Raw genomic sequence first — 17,113 nt, 5'->3', positions numbered from 1 at the left:
GTTAGGACTCAATATAAAAAAATCTCAACATCCTAGGAAGTCATTATGCAGCACTATAAAATTGTGACATTTTAACTTTTTCTGTTATTCTACCTTTAGGATTGTAAAGGTACAGATATTTGCACTGGAAGGGTTCTCAACCAGCTGCTCTATTTTTGTCACAGCTTTTCAAAGAATATGTTTGAGCACATCTGCTTCAGCTCTCTCATTCTGTTCTCCCATGGGGGCTCTGCTGCGATTCCTTATTCTTCTTTCCTTGTGTCCTCAAGGAATACATAAAGCTGCTCTCCATGCAAGGGAAAAGGTAGTGCACAATTCTTTACTTTTCTACATGGCTTAGTTAAATGCTTCTAGGCAAACACACTCTGTCTACACCAACTCTGCAGAGACATGAGATGCAAGGGCCAGAATCCAAGGGCCGTGGAGGCCGATTTCTTCTGCACCTGAGTGGAAAGCTCAGCTTCTCTGTTTGGACAAAGGCAGGCACATCCCTTCTGGTTTGAAAGACATTTTGCTTATCAGAAGCATTGTGAAAGCTTCTGTGAATCCAGCACACAGAGGTGCAACCCTACCAAACAACCCACAAGATCCCTGCTGCCAGGGCTGAGCCCACAGCCTGAAACACAAGCACAAACTCCTGGGAATGTTTGCTAAGAGATAGTGAAGGGCCTTTGACTTAAACTGCAGCTGAGCTGGGGTCTGGAGGCTGAAATTTTGGATGTAGGTGCCCTTTGGGGGAGCTGAGTCTGTGAGACTTGGCTGTAGCTGTAAGTTCAGGCAGTGGTGGGCAGGAATTTGTGTCCTGCTGTCCCTGTGCCAGGGACTGTGCTGCCCACCCCAAAGGCACCATGGCACTCAGGTCTGCTTCTGCCAGACTGATGAAAAGGTCAGAAAGTGGGATTTTGGAACTTTTCCAGAGGGTAAATGGATGGGGCTGAGTACCTTGGTTTAAACAGGCCAGTGAGTAATGAACTTGTAAGCTGGAGGTGAAAGACACTGGAGTCCTCTTATGCAGAACTTGGGGTATCATAATGCAAAGGAAATGAACTGTGCCAAGTGTGCTGTGGGCATAGGGAAATCCATCATGAGTTTATACTTAAGGGTGATGAATATCATCCAGGGCTTAGAATGGTGTTGCAAATCAAACACTGTATGCTGCATTTTGTGTTTTCGAGCCTCTTCTGGTCTGGGGGGATGAAATGAAAAGCACTCATATCCCATTTAAATTGTTTCAGCTCCTGCAATTGTTTCATTTTACATTCTTCTGCTTTAAATTACTGTTTACTGGAAAGCAAGGGCCAAATGTAGTCACAGGACTAGTGGCAAGAGTAATTTGGCTGCAATCAGAAGAATACAAAAATCTCCATGTGTTTGGCTGAAGAATTGGCCTCTCAGTAAGTGTGATTTGGTCCAGTTCTCCAATTAGCCAGGTATCATTTATTTCTGTGATGTCCTCTAAACTGTGTTGATGGAAATATCAGTAAAACGTGGTTTTCTGTTACCTAAAACTTTTCATTAGTTATGTAGGTCAGTAGGAAAGAAAAAAGTAGTTCAAACTCCATCCTTCCTACACTGCCAGTTGGTCTAATGAAATGTAATTAGCACTAATTGGTAAAACTACACTGATGGCTGGTTATTAATGTTTGTGTATTGGTCCCAGATGTGAGTTTATGGCTGTGAGTACTAAAGGCTCAGTGAAGGAAAAAGAATTCCCCTTTCATATTCCTGTCATTTTCTTCGGGTTATCCCCTGCTCCCTTCAAAACAAGAGTGATTATGTTTAGGGAAGAGAAAAGTTCTTCTTACATCCCAACTTTGTGAGAAAATGAATGCCTTCAGCTCTCCTTTGAATTTGGTAGGATTTTAAAGGACCCAGCACTATTTACCATCTGCAGAATCAGGACTCTACAATTTTAGGGCTGCTTTTCTTGAGCCATCATAACTGTTAGTGGTTCAGAATTCATCAAAATAATTATCCTCCTAATGGCTTACCTGTTTTTGAAAGCACATTTACGAGGGAAGCCTCTCTTATAAGCAATCACCTTAAAGTACCCTGTTTAGAATAATTGCTTTCCTGCAATCCCTGCAATTGCTGCGTGTCCAGCAATCACCCTCTTCAGGCTGAGGGAGGTGAGAGAGCTGATCTTTTTGGACATGGATGGAGGGAAATGATGAAATCAAGTGTTCCAATGCAAATCTACCCAGAGACGTGTAGGGGGTCAGTCTCCTGCAGAATCAAGCAAAAGCAACGTCAGGGTGAAGAGGAGGGTCTCCAGAAGGACCCTTCTGGGGGCCAGAGCACACTTGGGAATAGATTGGAAAGCACTCAGGAACTCGTTAATTCCCAAATATTAACAGTAAGACATCACCACTAACATCTAAGAAGACAAAACCTTTCTTTGCAAAGGATCTATTTATTCTTACACACTTTAATAATGGGCATTTCCCCAGGTCACCCATGCACACCTTGTTTTTGTGAAATATCAGCTCATTAATATTTCTAAGTTCAAAGGGAAATACGGTGTACTCCAGGTATGAAGGAAGTGACTGAATGCCTTATCTGATATATAAGGGAGTTCAACAAATGAGTTTTTACTTGAAAATGCTTGAAAGCTCGAGCCTGTTAAGAATACAAGTACTACAGCATATCTCAGGCTATTATCTTTCATAAGGACACAACAAGGTCTTTATGAATCTTATAATAGCCCTGAATAGTTTGTGCCTTCCAAGACATTCAGAACTCCCTTTAGCAGCTCCCTGCATTTTGTTAGATGATGCTTGAGCTTCTCTTCTTAATTTTGTGTGCAGAATTGTGTTTACACCAATAAATACCTGTGAGCTGGAGGCAACAGCTCTTCCTTGTGGCTGATGAAATGAGGAGCTGCTCTGTGGCCAGGAGGTCTGGAGGATGTTTTGCAACAATATGTACTTGCAGTCTGGATTGATGTTCTGCAGCCAAATCTCAATGCCAGTCATTGTAATTTTATATTTTAAAATAATTAATTGCAGACTTCTGGGTTAGGCTGTTCTTTTCCCCATGGACTGACCACCCCTTTACTCAGTCAACTGTCACTAACATGCCCTGGGGTCTTTTTTTACAGGCCCACACTGCTTCAGATAAATCCTCTCTTCACCCTCAGCTACAATCCTCACCACTGCCTTTTCACTCTTTCTGGAGTCCAATTAAAGGATGAGACTTACCTACCCAACAGCCACATCCCCAGGACAATTCCTTCCAGCCTTGTTTTTGAGCAGGTAAAACGTGGAGAAGGAATATCTTAATGTAATAATTAAAATCCCCAAACACTTAATCCAACACCCACCATTTTGAGTTACATTTTGCTAGCAAATTAAAGATATGCATGACCACTCATGCATGCACTGAGGCCAACCAGAGTGTTAGGTAGCCAAGGATTTGGACCACAAAGCCTCCTTTCCAGCTGACTCCTACCACAGTGTCATGGGCTTGGCTGGGACAGAGCTGATTTTCCTCTTAGTGGGTGGTAAGTGCTGTGTTTTGGGTTCAGTATGAGAAGAGTGTTGACAATACACTGATATTTTAGTTGTTGCTGAGTAGTGCTTACTCTAAACCAAGACTTTTCTGTTTCCCATACTCTGCCAACGAGGAGCTGCACAAGAAGCCACGAGGGAGCACAGCCAGGGCAGCTGACCTGAGCTGGCCAAAGGATATTCCACACCATAAAGAGTCATGCTCAGGACATAAACTGGGGGGAATTGGCCAGGAGGGACCAATCGTTGTTAGGCATCAGTCAGAGGATGGTGAGCAACTGTGTTGTGCATCACTTGTTTCTCTTGGGGCTTATTCCTCTCTCTCTCTCTCTCTCTGTCCATCTTTTTCATTCTAATTATTATTATCATTAGTATTCTTACTATATTTTACTTTGTTTCAATTATTAAACTGTTCTTATCTCAATTATTAAATTGTTCTGATTTCAACCCATGACTTTCTTCTCTTTTTTTCCCCAATTCTCCCCCGCTTCCTGTCAGGATGGTGGAGGACTGGGTGAGCTCATTCATTCCCTAGCTCTTTTTTTTTGAGTCAATGAATTTGTTCCCTTTGAAACAAAACATGTTGGCAGTTCTGGAAATAATTTAGTCCAGACACCTTCCCAATGAGCAGTGTGAATGAGACTACAGCAGATTTGGCTGCTCCTGTCCCACTTTTGTCCTGGTTTTTGAGCATTCTTGAACACTTCCATGTGCCATGGCAGCAGCTGTGCAACACAGGTTCACGTTGCAAGGGCACCACTTGGACTGGGGATGCCACAGACTCTCACATTGCCTTGGGTGCTTTGAAAGATAGTCCCTAGTTCCTGACACAGAGAGAAAATTATTGCATTACATCCAGGACTCAGGGCCAAATGCTGTGTAGGGTGGGCATGGCCTTTATATTCCTAGTCCTGGGCAGTGTCAATTTTGCTGCTCTTGTCACTTGGCTTGGAGTAAGGGGCCACTATTTTGGGTTGGATGCATTTAAATGAATTTTCCAATCTAGCTTTTTATCCAGTACAAACCTCAGGATAAGATAATCAACTAAAAAGGGGGATGTGAGAAAATAAAAACAAGAGAATGAAGCAGATGAATGTGTATGGCAAGGCAAAATTAAAATCCTGCAACTACAGGAGTTATACACACAATTGTTTATTCATGAAGGCAATTACAAAACCCCAGGAGAAGATGAGCTGTAAGTCCACAGCCAGCCAGAATCTGGCTGGGATGCCCACCTTGCACTTGCTGGAAGCAGCCAGGAACTGACTGTGTGCACCAGCTGGAGCGGAGCTGAAGCCTCTCCTCCGAGGGGAGTGAAGCTGGCCAGGAACGCCTCTCCCCACACGGCAGCACCCACAGCCTGCCACGAGCAAGACCTGATCTTCCCCCGTTCCCACCACCACCTCCATGCTCCTGGACCCAAACAACAGGAGCCTGAGCCTGGAGGGTGCAGATGAGCACTGGCACTCCTCACCTTCATTCTGAGGGGTGGCATTTTTAGCTGCAGAAGCAGCAAAGGGAGATGGAAGCAGCTTTGTGACAACACACAAAGCAAAAAACCAAAAAGTCTCATCATCTCTCGGACTTGTTTCCAGCCCATCTGCATCAGCACCAGGGAGGGTTTATCCCCCCACCAGGGGCAATTCAGGGTTAGTCCCCACAGCTTTGAGGCTCAACTGTAACTTGCTTTAAAAAAAAATAGTGGAGGGCCAGCCAAGTGTAGGAAGGCACAGAAATTGTGACATCTGGGTGGGATAAGCAGGGGACAAATCCCCCTGTATTTTACTATCTGTGCTGTGTAACAGCAGCTCAGAGCTTCGGGCCCAGCCCGCTGCTGATCACTGCTCTGGCCCCACTTCAGCTCAGGAGGATGCACTAAAATTGATTACAGATGTCAGATTTGGTCACAGAGCGGTTGTAGCCCTTCAGGCAATCCATCCATCCCTTCCAGAAACAAAGTCCAAGCCAAAGCGATGCTGCTCCTTTCCCTCTGCCTCTCTGTGGTCGGGGTTGCCTCAGGCTTCATCCTCCTCCAGCTTTTGCTGCTCCTCACTCAGTTTAGGCTTTTCCAGGCTGCAGGAGCCCTTCCCTGCTCTTGACTGACACAGATTCCCACTAAACTCCTTCAGCCACTGGGGGGGCAGTCCCCCCAGCCCCTTCAGCCACTGCCACCACCTTGCACATACGTGCCCTGCTCAGCAAGAGGTGAATTTTTACAGCTCATTAAGATTCTGAAGAAGAGCTGCTGCACAAGGAAACCTTGATTTCCTGGTGCTGTTTGGAGCAGTGGTGCTCCTGTTCAGGTGGGGTAGCTGACAGGTGCCTGGAGCACTCAGTTGTCCTTCCCCAGGCTGAATGGTGTCAGAGGTGCAGCTGCACACGTGGGGATAGGAGTAAATGGCAGAAACAAGGGTTAAGTATTCCCTATCAGCACTGACAGATATTAGTTCACTTGCCTCCTCCTCCTCAGGAGTGTCTGGGTGCTCCACCCACACTGAAGGTAGACATTGCACCCAGCACCTCGCATTTTAACTGATGGAGAACACGAATAGCATCAGATTGCTCAGGACACTATCTTTTGCTATTTTGATTTCAAAAATGAAAGCCACCAGACCAGTAACATAAAGATCCTCTTATTACAGATAATAGGAGTTGCTGCACTGTTGCTCTGTCCTGGCACTTGTAGTAGTCAGGGGCTTATTTCCTCTGGGGAGCACTTCTATCATGTAACTGTGCCTGTGCCGTGTTTGCTGAACTCCCTCTTTGGGCTGGCTGGGGACATGAAAACTGACCTGACCAGGAAATGACGCTTGCTGAAAATGCTCTATAGTTTCCAAATTTTCCTGTTTAAAAGGAGAAGCAAAGGTATTTCAGAGATAATACATTCTCTCAGCTGAAAATTGGCCACATACTTTCCCGTTCTTAGCAGAATACCTGCATTTCACTGCGAGATGCCCATTTTCTCCAGGGGAGATAAAGATCTGTGCTTCTTTTGCTGGCCTTTGAACTGATACATGATTTGAACTAAAATCTCTCCTGAAGAGCCCTAAGTTTTAACTTGGAAAAGACAGCATCACGTAGCTGAGACACTTGAAAAGGACTTCAACTTTACCAGTTTTTACTATTACCTTTGAAGCATCAGGATGTGCTGTGTCCACACGCTGTTAATATTATCCCACGTACCTTTGGGTCTGTATCTGTACTGAGCATAGCTATGTTTTGTTACGAATGTGTCTTCCCTTATCCATGGTTTTGTTCCCCTCCTGCGTCCCAGGAGTGTGCCAAACACCTTCATCTGCTTAGCAGGGTCGTCTTCAGCTAGAGGACACCCTCTGCTACCTCTGAGCAAGGGAAGAGGTGCAATGCCCAGCAGTGGGCAAAGGGGCAATACCCCTACCAGCACACTGGGAATGGCACCAGGACTCACAGAGCTACCACAGCCGCTGCAGCCACGACACCGTGTCTCTGATTGAGTCATTCGTGGCTGTGAATTTCACAGATTCACTAAATACAGCTGGATGCTGATTCCTAGCAGCGAACTGCTCCAGCCGGCAGGCCCAGGCGTCCTGCCTTCCCCAATGGCAGCTGACAGTGACAGGGCTCAGGAATACACCCTCCCACCCCCCAAAACTGCCGAAGACGCGGCAGTGCCACTAGCCCCGCTAAACTGTGCCTCGTATCTAACGCTCTGCCTACGTGACGAAGCACAGGGCATTCCAAAAGATGCTCCGTCAGAGCTGCGCACCACGAAACCCCGTTGGAGGTGAAAACGAGCAGAAACTACCGGGCGCGAAGCCTTAACTTCGCCTTCCCCTACCCGCGGCGGTGGGCCGGGGTGCCCGGGGTGCCCGGGGGGCGGCGGTGCCCGCGGCTGCCATGCGTGCTGGGCTCGGCTCCCCGCGCCCCCGCTCCGGGCGGGCGGGCCGGGCAGGAGCGCGCTGCGGCTGCCGCTGCCCCGCTCGCAGGTAGGGCCGGCCGGCGCGGGGAGTGCGTCCCTGTGTGCGTGTCAGCGTGTGTGTGTGAGAGAGAGAGTGCGTGCGTGTGCGCTCCGCCCGGCCCCGGCAGGCTGCCGAGCCGCAGCGGCGGAGGCGGCGGCAGCAGCCGCGGAGGTACCGCCGGCTCCGGCGGGGGGGCCCCCGCAGGTAGCGGCGGCGGCGGGCAGGGCCGGGGGAGCGGCGGGGCCGGGCGGGCGGGGGCGGGAGCGGGAGCGCGTCCCGGGGCCGGCGGGGGCGGCGCGGGGGCGACCCGCGGAGCCGGCGCGGAGCCCCGGGCAGCGGCGAGGCGGAGCGGCTCTCTCGTTGCAGGTGGCGGCGAACCGGATGCCTTTGGCGGGCAGAAGATGTGTCATGGGAAGCGGGCGAGCGGCGGCGGTGCCCTCCCGGCGGCGCGGCGGCGGGCGCTGGCCGCGGCGCTGTGGCTGCAGCTGGCGCTGAGCCTCGGCCCGGGGCCGGCGGCGGGCGGTGAGTGAGTGAGGGGCCCCGGCCCCGTCCCCGTCCCCTCCTCCGCCCGGCCCCGGCCACGCCACCCCATCCCCAGCCGGCCCCGCGGGCCCGGCCCGGGGGGAGCGGGGAAAGTTCCCCCCCTGCGCCCCCCACCCGCTCCCGTGCCCGCCGCGGGGGCGCGCAGCCTTGGGCACCCTGCGGGGGGACCCCCGGCAGGAGGGAGCCTCACCCCGGCCCCGGCTAGGGAGCTCCGGCTCTCTGTAAGTACAGCTTCATTTTGAAACAGCGTGATGTTTTGAATTTAAAGAAAAAGGAAAAAAAAAAAACAAACCAACAAAACCAAAAAACCGCCTTGCCCCGCCGCGGTCCGCTCAGACATCTCTTGGATTACTCTTGGTGCGAAATCCCCACGCAGCTGGGGAAAGCAGGAATTTGGGGAAGGAAGCTGGCGATTCGGGTTTGCAAATGCAGCGTCCTTCAGCACTCTCCTAGTGGAGGAGCGACCCAGCCTCATTCGGCCTTTTTAATTTTAATTACCTTTTTAACACTATCATTTAAATTATTGAGCCTGTGAGATATTTTCAGCAGGTACTTTTAATTACAAAATTGTTTTAAATTGATTCCATAATTAGACTTGGATTACTGGAAAAGTCTTAAAGTAAACTGCTTTGCTGTAAAATGAACTTAGCTGTGATAATGAGAGCAGCTTCGCATTCCTACTCCGGCATGGTCTTTTATATTTGTGTTGCGGGAATAAGCCATTTTATGATTGAATCACATCACTAATGGCAGACAGAGCCCAATATAAAAATTGCTTGGGCTTCTTCTCAAGCCAAAGACTTATGCCAGAATTCTCTAACTTGAATGCCTAAGCCCCAACAGCTCCAGTCCAGATGTGTTTTCTGTCACTGAATGTGGACTTACAGGAATACGGCTGAAGAGGACTTCAAAAGGTCATCTTGTCCATCCTCCTCCTGATGTGATTCAGTCCTAGTTTTCTCTCTGGAGACGATAATGCCATTTTCCAATAGAAATCCCGTGACTGCAAATGTGATTCCAGCTAAAAAAGCTTTTAAACTGTTGCAGTGACTACATATCCCTCTTTAGAAATCAATGACTTTTTTTTTTTAAAATATTTTCTTGCAACTATGTAACCCTTGATTTCCTGGGCAGCTCATGTTTCAGTGTGGTGGTGCTGTTCAGCCTGTCCTGTGCCTTTCTTGGGATTGGAGTTGTGCGTGCTCCTGTCCTTCTCTAACCTCCTTCTTATGGCTCCATTCATAAAAATGAAGCTGTTCCAAGACCCCTTCCCCCTGAGGCTCTGCATATCCCACAGTTTGATTGTCAGCACTTATTTAGTGGATTAGTGCAAGGGGTTCTTCAAAAGATGGTTTATATCTCCCTCAAATGGAGCAGTTTCCATCACAGCCTGCAATAAATTGCTGTGCCACGCTGATCGTTATTAACGCCGCTGCCTTTCACCTCAGCAGTGTAACTAATTCTGTATCGAATTTCATTTGTAAATCATTTTAGCATCTTTCAATAATTTGGGGGGTTTTTTTTGGTCCAGAGTCTAGGAAAAGGCAATGCACAGAGCGATTGTGCATGGGCATAATCACCAGTGAAAAGCGTTCATTGCTGTTCTGACTACTGCTATTATTTTCCAGTGTGGTTGTGCTCAGAAGGTAGGCACTGTATAAATCCCAGCAAACGCAGTCCTTTCATGTGGTAGGATATACGGTTGTTGGGTTTCTTTCACCCTGGGTCATTCGAGTGGTGAAAATAATGAGCTTTGTAATTAGAACAGAAGAGTGCGAGCTAGCATCCCTCCTATTTTAGGCTCTGTTGTATCTGTGAGCAAGCTCGCTGTGCTTACGTAGCTTGCTGTGTTTGCTGTGAGGGCTCAGCTTTTGGCTCCCCAGCCTGTGACCCAGAGTTTGGGAACTTGTAAGCAGCTGTTGACCAAAGCTGTGATTTCGCGGGACCTTTGAAAATTTTGTTTCTGTAGGACTCTCATTTTATGGATTTGTGTATTTAGACAGAAGGCACACGGCATTACTGACTGGTTTGGAAAATGTAGCTCCAGTCTCTTTCTATCTTCTCATTATCTGTTAAATAAGGATAATCATACTTCTCTCAGAGATTTGAAAAGAGCTTTGATGACATTTAATGAAAATACTATGGAGGTGGAAAGAATTTGTTTCAAAAGCTTTAGAAAAACAGCACTGACAATATGCTGAAATAAAAACTACCTCACATATTAAAACATTTAAATGAATAATTTAGGGTTATTTTTTCTAGAAAGCAATCCACAGCTTTTATATTGGATCCCATTTACAGCTTCTTCCCTTCCCTGGCTGATACCAGGATTTGTCTCCTGTAATAATCCTGTCATGACTTGTGTGACTCCTTCTATTTTATATCTGACTAAGCTCTATTGATTGTCACGTTCTACCATTTCACCCCAAATCAATACTACTTATAACTCTTTTTTTTCTTGTCAATAACCCTACAGAGAATAACTTTGTTTATTACACTTTGACTTTCGCAAAAGTGAATCTAGCGAAAAAATTTGCTGTAGAAGTGAACTCAAGTGAGCAAACCTTTCAGCCATCAATATCCCTCATTCATCCCTGATGTATTTAAAACTCTGCTGATACCGAGGATAAAGTGTCTCTCTCATACTTCAGCCTGTGGCTTTCATCTAATCATTTTTGTTTACAGGATCACAGAATTGTTTGGGTTGGAAAAGACCTTTAAGATCATCGAGCCCCAGTGTTAACCCAGCACTGCCAAGCCACCACTAAACGATGGCCCTGAGTGCCACATCCACACATCTTTTAAACACCCAGGGGGGGCTGACTCAACCATCTTCCTGGGCAGCCTGTTCCAATGCTTGACCACTCTTTTGGTGAAGAAATTTTTTCTATTATCCAATCTAAACCTCCTCTGGTATCCAATCTAAACCTCCACTTTGAGGCCATTTCCTCCTGTCCTGGTGCTCATTACGTGGGAGAGGAGATGTCCCCCACCCAGCCATGCCCTCCTTTCAGGTGGTTGTAGAGAGTGACAAGGTGCCCCCTCAGCATCATTTTCTCCAGGCTGAGCCTCCCCAGCTCCCTCAGCTGCTCCTCACCAGGAGGGACAAAAAAAGAGACAAAGCAGGAGCAGGCTGGGAAGGCTGGCATGAGGACAAATGAAATGCATAGTGAATGGGGCTGACGACAACTTACTCTGGAGTTTTAAGGTATTGTACTGAGTTCACTATGAAAACTGTAGTATGGGGATAATAGCTGTAACAATAAAATTTTAAATATATTCCAAATTCCTGTGACTGTACTAAAATAGTGGAGGATGATGAAATCTAAAAGGAGATGGAGAAAAAAAGTTCAATAAGCTTCTGTTTTTGAGGTTTGTAATGTGGTCTTGCACCCAGATGTGACCTGGGCATGTGTCTGCTTTGTTGTCGTGGGTCAGTGGGGTGAACTCTGTTCTTCTGCAGTGTCTTCTGCAAGGCCCAGTGGGGAGTCTCAGGGCTGCAGACACATCACCGTGGGCTCGGAGAGGGCCACGGCCCTGTCTTGCCTCCTGGCCTCGAGCAGGGTCAATGTTCTGGCTGTCTTTCATGCTCTGTTTCATCTCTTCCATGTTCCGCTGCAGAAATGCACATCCAGTTCCTCCAAAGCCCAGTGGCTCCAGTTTCTCTGAACTTTTCTTTAAGTTTTTGTCATACTTTCTGGATTGCTGGTCATTCAGACCATGAGCTTGCTCTCATGGAACCACTTCCCTGTGGAATGTGCCTCACTGGCACTGAACAGAGCTGAGGAATATCTATGCCTTGGAGCTCTGCTCCTGCTCTGACCTCCCAGGTTCCTTTGTTGTCAGAATGATGCTGGCTTGTGTTCAGCTTTTGATTCCCCGCAGCTCCCAGGGCAAAAAATAAGCTCTTTTTTTTTTTTTTGGCATTGTATTAAATTTGTGGTGTTTCCCTGGTTGCATTTTCTCCTGGCAACATCCCTGCACATCAGTAGTGCTTTTAAGCTGAGAAGTACATCATGCATGATGGCAAAGAAATTTGGCATGTTGTGAAACCTTCAAATATAATGAATTTTAGTGATTCCATGAAGAACAGTGGTGAGCTTCTTTCTCTAGACCAAGGCTGAATTGTGACTGCTCTGTGATTGTATTGCATTGGATTGAAATTTTGGTTATGCCGTGGTTATGGTAACTAACCACTGACTTTGGATGTGGCCATCAAAAACACATCCCTCAGGTTTCTGAGGATGGTGGACTTGTTTTGTTGGGGTAATACAAGTTTTTGGTGTGTGCTGATGATGCAGGCCTGTGATAGGGCTGACTTTTTGGTAACCTCCAAGAAAAGCCAGCCAGAGATTTGCCAGTAACTGCCTTGCATGTGATTTTGGGATTATAAAGAAGGTTTTCTGAAAACTCTGAATGTTTTCTGATACCCTCTCACTAGGTCTGTAGTTAATGTATTTTACTGTCTCCCCCTCAGTGCGTCTGCTTTGCTTGTCAAGCAGAACAGACATTTCAGCCTCAAGTTCCCTGTACACTCGATGAAATCATCAGTTATTTTGCAGCATTGTTTTTCACCTCCAGCTTATTGGAGAAGCTCAGTGTTGTGGAAGGAAAAGATTTTTCCCGCCCTGTCAGGATCTCAGTCCCAGATGTGCCTGGTGCAGCCTCTGTTCTCAGCAGTTGAGTACCATTCCAGTGCTGTTCTGATTGCAAGTGGCAAGGCCAGTGACATCAGAGGATGGCAGTTCATCATTTGTCTTAGTGGCACATCTATCTGCCTACAGCCTTGAGAGAGGTGGGCATATTTGATAGATGAATCTTAAATCAGTTTCTTAGCACTCTGCAAGAAGCTTTATCACTGATGTGCTGTGTCATTTGGAGACTGAGGTTAACTTTGGCTTCTCTGCTTTGCTCCCTTACTCCCAGGATTGCAATAGAGTATCTTTGATCTCTGTATTAGAGATGATTACAACTTTTGGTGAATTAATTAATCATGCTTTGCTTGATTTTCTCATCTGTAAAGTAGATAAGCGATTTATTTTGTGGGCGTGTTATGAGGGAGTTCGAGAACCTCCCAAAGAAAATGTTACTGGAGTAAGAAATAGGAATTTTAGCAAAACATAAACTGAGCTTCATCAAAGTAGAACATCCTTTACTATTCATGATTTTTGTTGTTGGTATTTATGAGTTTAATAATTAAATATTCTTACCAGAATTAGGGAATGCTATATTTTTTGACTTTTACAGATTCTTACAGATTTTTTCTACAGCATTGGTCATGTACTCAACTGGTTTTTTTTTTTCAAATATTGGTTAACTCTGATTGCAATTCATTTATTTTTATAACAAAATACACATTATTAGAAGTAGGAAACCTTACACTTGTGCTGTGCATTTTCATGAGGTTTTAGGCAGGAAAAGGACAACAAAGTGTGGCCTGAATTCACATTTGCTGTGTGCCAGTGCAAATGTGAATGAAGGCTGGGCTACACTTACTGGTGAGCATTGCTCAGTCAGAAAATGAGCTCGAGGGATAAAGTGGTGTAGTGTGTACAATTTGATTCACTAAGTGGAAAAATTTGCTTTGCTAACATATTAAGGGAATGAAGGTACAAGGATCTTACAAAATTCAACGATTTAACTGTGAAACTGGCATCTCCTCACTTGATTTTACATCTCCTCAGCTGCTTCCTTGGAGGAGGCACAAGCAGAGCACTATGAAACCAATTATGGGCTGTACATCTATTAATTCTCTCGGTGGTGTGGTTTATAACAGCAGTTCTTGGTGTCCACACTCACCTTCTATCTGACTGTGTGACCCCATGGCTCCTGCTGACACCAGGCTTGGCCTCCTGCTTTTCAGAGGGGGCTCCCAGTGGCTTTTCCTGAGCAGCTGGGCTGCTGGTGGGATTTGTGTGAGTCGGGATGTTTCTTTCTCCTCGTGCTGTAAACACTGGAAGCAGTTGGTGGTGGATCTGCTCTCACCGAGATCCTGTGGGGCAAATGTGTTTCCACGTTTGTGACCCTTGAATCTTTTCATTTGAGTAGTGTCCTTCCTGGGTTCCTCTTCTGCTTGTTGTTAAGGGATCGTACCAAGCTTTTTTTAGCTAGGGAGATTCCAGAACTTATCAGGAACATTTCTGTATTAACTGATTTTGTCAGTATGAGCAACTTCAGAAAGGAGTATAGGGGCTTTTCTGCCAGCACCCCTACTTACTTTTGATAAACATATCTCATTAAACCCATAATTTGACAAATATTCTTGCTTGTGGTAGCTTAATAATAACAACAATTATAATGTAATAAAAATGTGACCTTTTTTTCATATAGCTCTTCTCATCCATGGAGTTTAAAGCAGTTTATAAAGGAACATAAGTTTTATTATGCTCCTTTGTAGATGGAGAAATGACTGTAGAAAGATATAATGTCTTAAAGACACATTTCACGTAAGAAACAGATGTTGCCATATACAGGGAAGAGATCCTTTGGATCTTCAACTGGCTCTTCCTTCTGTAAATAGAATTTAGGGAAATTCCTAATCCACATTTTTGTAATGTGGTCTCTATAATAGGATTTTTTGGCTGTGACTGTCTTCTAATTGAGATGAGCAGCAGATTTCCTATTCACTTAAATTGCTACTTAAGCAAATCAGAGAGTTTTTCCAGTGTGGTTTATTTGCCTGACTCCTTTATGTCTGAGATAGCACATGGCATTTTTCCAGACACCAAAAACATCTTCGGAATAACAACAACAAAAAAAGTGTTATGAGATAGGGTAGAGCCCTGAAAAATGGTATTATGCAGGTTTCTCATGGTGTAAAGCCCATATTAACAGGAAGGGTATTTCTGCCTTGCTCAGTCATGTGGTTCATGATCACAGTTTACACGAAAGGGCAACATTAAAGAAGTACTGCATGTATTTTAAATTAATTCTAACATACTTGAACAGTTAGGAGATGATCATTGCATGACAGGCAGCTCCATGCAGGCTGTGGCATGAGTGCCATTGCCTTATACTTCCCGTCCCACTTTGGAAATCAGTGGATGTGTAATGTGCTTCCATAAAAATATGGATTCAGCTTACAAATGTTTGCTCATGAAAACATAAGATGTAATGCAGAGGACACAGAAGGATGAAACAGGTCTGGTCCCTTGATCCTTTCTGCACAGGGTGAAGCACGGCTAAGGGTGCAGCAGAGTTTCTGTGTAAAGCCAAATTCTGAAAACTAGAAAAATTTATAAAATCTGAAAAAAAAATGGAAACTGAAAAGAGGAAACAGCTTATAATAGCCTGAGGAAGAAAATAGGCTATGTTACTAAGGGTTAGGTTATGTAGAAGTTGGGTTATCAAGTGTATCATGAGATAATATCCTAAAAATACACTCTCTTGTACACTGCTAAAGAAAAAATGGGATATGGCATGCCCATGAATCAGAGGAATCATTATATCACTGGACTCCTGCTCTGGAGACCGAGGGAACACGCTAAAAAGAAGAGGTTGTCTTTGAAAATGCAAAGCCTTCAGATCCTTTTTGGTCCTGCAGAAAGGCAGCAGAACTCATAGCTGTTTATCTGTCAGGAGGCTTGAGAAGCCCATACAGGTTCAAGAGAAAAGCTGCCATACATGCTGGGAGGGAGGAGAAGATGCTCAGAAAAAGAAGCCTGTAAACATGGGGTCCTGTTCTCACTTCTGTCATTAGCACCAGTGAGTGTGTACAGTGAAAAACTGTGGAACAGAAATTTCCTTTCCATCTTTCAAGACATGGGACAACACACTTGAGAGCAGAGTCACAGAAATAGGACTGGAAAAAAGCTCAGAAATGCCTGTAGTTTCTCTTCCTGCCCAGAGCACACTTACCTCAAGCATGTTACCATTTAAGACTTTAGGTTGGAAACTCTACCACCTATTCAAATGCTTCACTCTCTAACCTCTGTAAATGTTTTTGTCAAGTCTGACTCAAATTGTCATTGCTGTAATGTAGGACTCTGAGGATTTCCATCTCTCGTGTGGGATTCCCAAGTGTTACTTCCTGCACTGTGCTGCTTGTCAGTGCAAATCCATCAGTGCTGTGTCTTGGGCCACGCTGACTGCTGCTGTCACTCTCCTGGGTCAGGCTGGAAGAATGCAGACTGCCCCAGCAAAGATCCTTTCAAAAGTTATGGATTAATTAACAGCCTGGGAGCTGAAGTTTAGCTGTAGCTGTAGCTGTAGCCCGATGTTCATGTGTTGCTGCCAGCACAGGAGGAGCTGCTGTGGTTCTCGATGGTGGATCTTCTGTTTTTCTGGTTTAGTGAAGGTCACAGCTAAGTTTGTGCTTAGCACAAGATTTTACCAGCAGCTATCAGAAAGGTCAGCTTTGCCTTGCTTGTTCTGAAGGGCTCGCAAGGATTTTTAAAGTCACAGTTGGAAAACATCAGGAATAAATCTCAGAGTCCTCCCATAAAAGATGCTTATTTACACAGCCTGTTCTCCTTGGGGATATTAGACCAACTCTTTGTACTTGATCATGATGTAAACAGTATGGTTATTGCCACAGTAAATTGCACCCAAGTGAATTTGTATTTTACTTCTGCAGACTGAGTGAAGTTGTATATACTGAACAGCCCTGTGGTAATAGATTAGATTCACACAAAAGCCAGTCAATAGCTGAAGACTTCCATGTGTGTTTGCAAATAAACAATTTTAACTGGAATTTTGATATGCAGCTGCCTAACAGCTGCCACCCCCAGTGCCTGAGTTCCCATTTCCAGTGAAATGGTTGCTGATTGTGGGTATCCAGAAAGACTGTGTCATTCAGGAATGGCAGGGGGAGAGGTGGGCTATGTTGGAGAGTGTGTGGGGAGGAGCTGCAGGGTTAGGTTAAAATGAAAGTTAGATTGGGAGCAGCACTAAGAGCTGAATTAGCAAGAGGAGACCTGCGATGGTGTGAGGACTGAGGTCAACAGCACGGCTTGCTTGGGTAAATCTTTTAGCTGTAAGAATTTCATGGCATACAGTGGGGGTTTTTATGCATTTCAAATACTCTGTGGAAGCCTACCATGCTATTGCTGTGTTTGTGTAAGAGTGATTTGTATTCTGAAAGCAATGGGTACTTATGAGACAGAGAGGCATTTTTCTGTATCT

The 17,113-nt window shown here is 45.6% G+C and overlaps 1 protein-coding gene across 3 annotated transcripts in view; it reads left to right on the top strand.

Annotated features, from left to right (window-relative positions):
- The first annotated feature begins 7,311 nt into the window (after positions 1 to 7,311).
- Positions 7,312 to 17,113, top strand: part of SUSD4 (sushi domain containing 4) — a 71,556-nt gene continuing 61,754 nt past the window's right edge. Inside the window, exons 1-2 of one of the 3 annotated variants that reach the window (XM_063391102.1) lie at positions 7,312 to 7,474; positions 7,814 to 7,969. In XM_063391102.1, coding sequence (XP_063247172.1) covers positions 7,849 to 7,969 — 121 coding nt within the window. In that variant the 5' untranslated portion in view covers positions 7,312 to 7,474; positions 7,814 to 7,848. The other 2 variants (XM_063391101.1, XM_063391103.1) reach the window with 2 other exon arrangements.

The sequence above is a fragment of the Prinia subflava genome, chromosome 2, assembly GCF_021018805.1.
Source record: "Prinia subflava isolate CZ2003 ecotype Zambia chromosome 2, Cam_Psub_1.2, whole genome shotgun sequence".
Lineage (NCBI taxonomy): Eukaryota > Metazoa > Chordata > Aves > Passeriformes > Cisticolidae > Prinia > Prinia subflava.
Note: the sequence above shows the minus strand (reverse complement) of the source record. Positions and strands in the feature narration are given on the sequence as shown.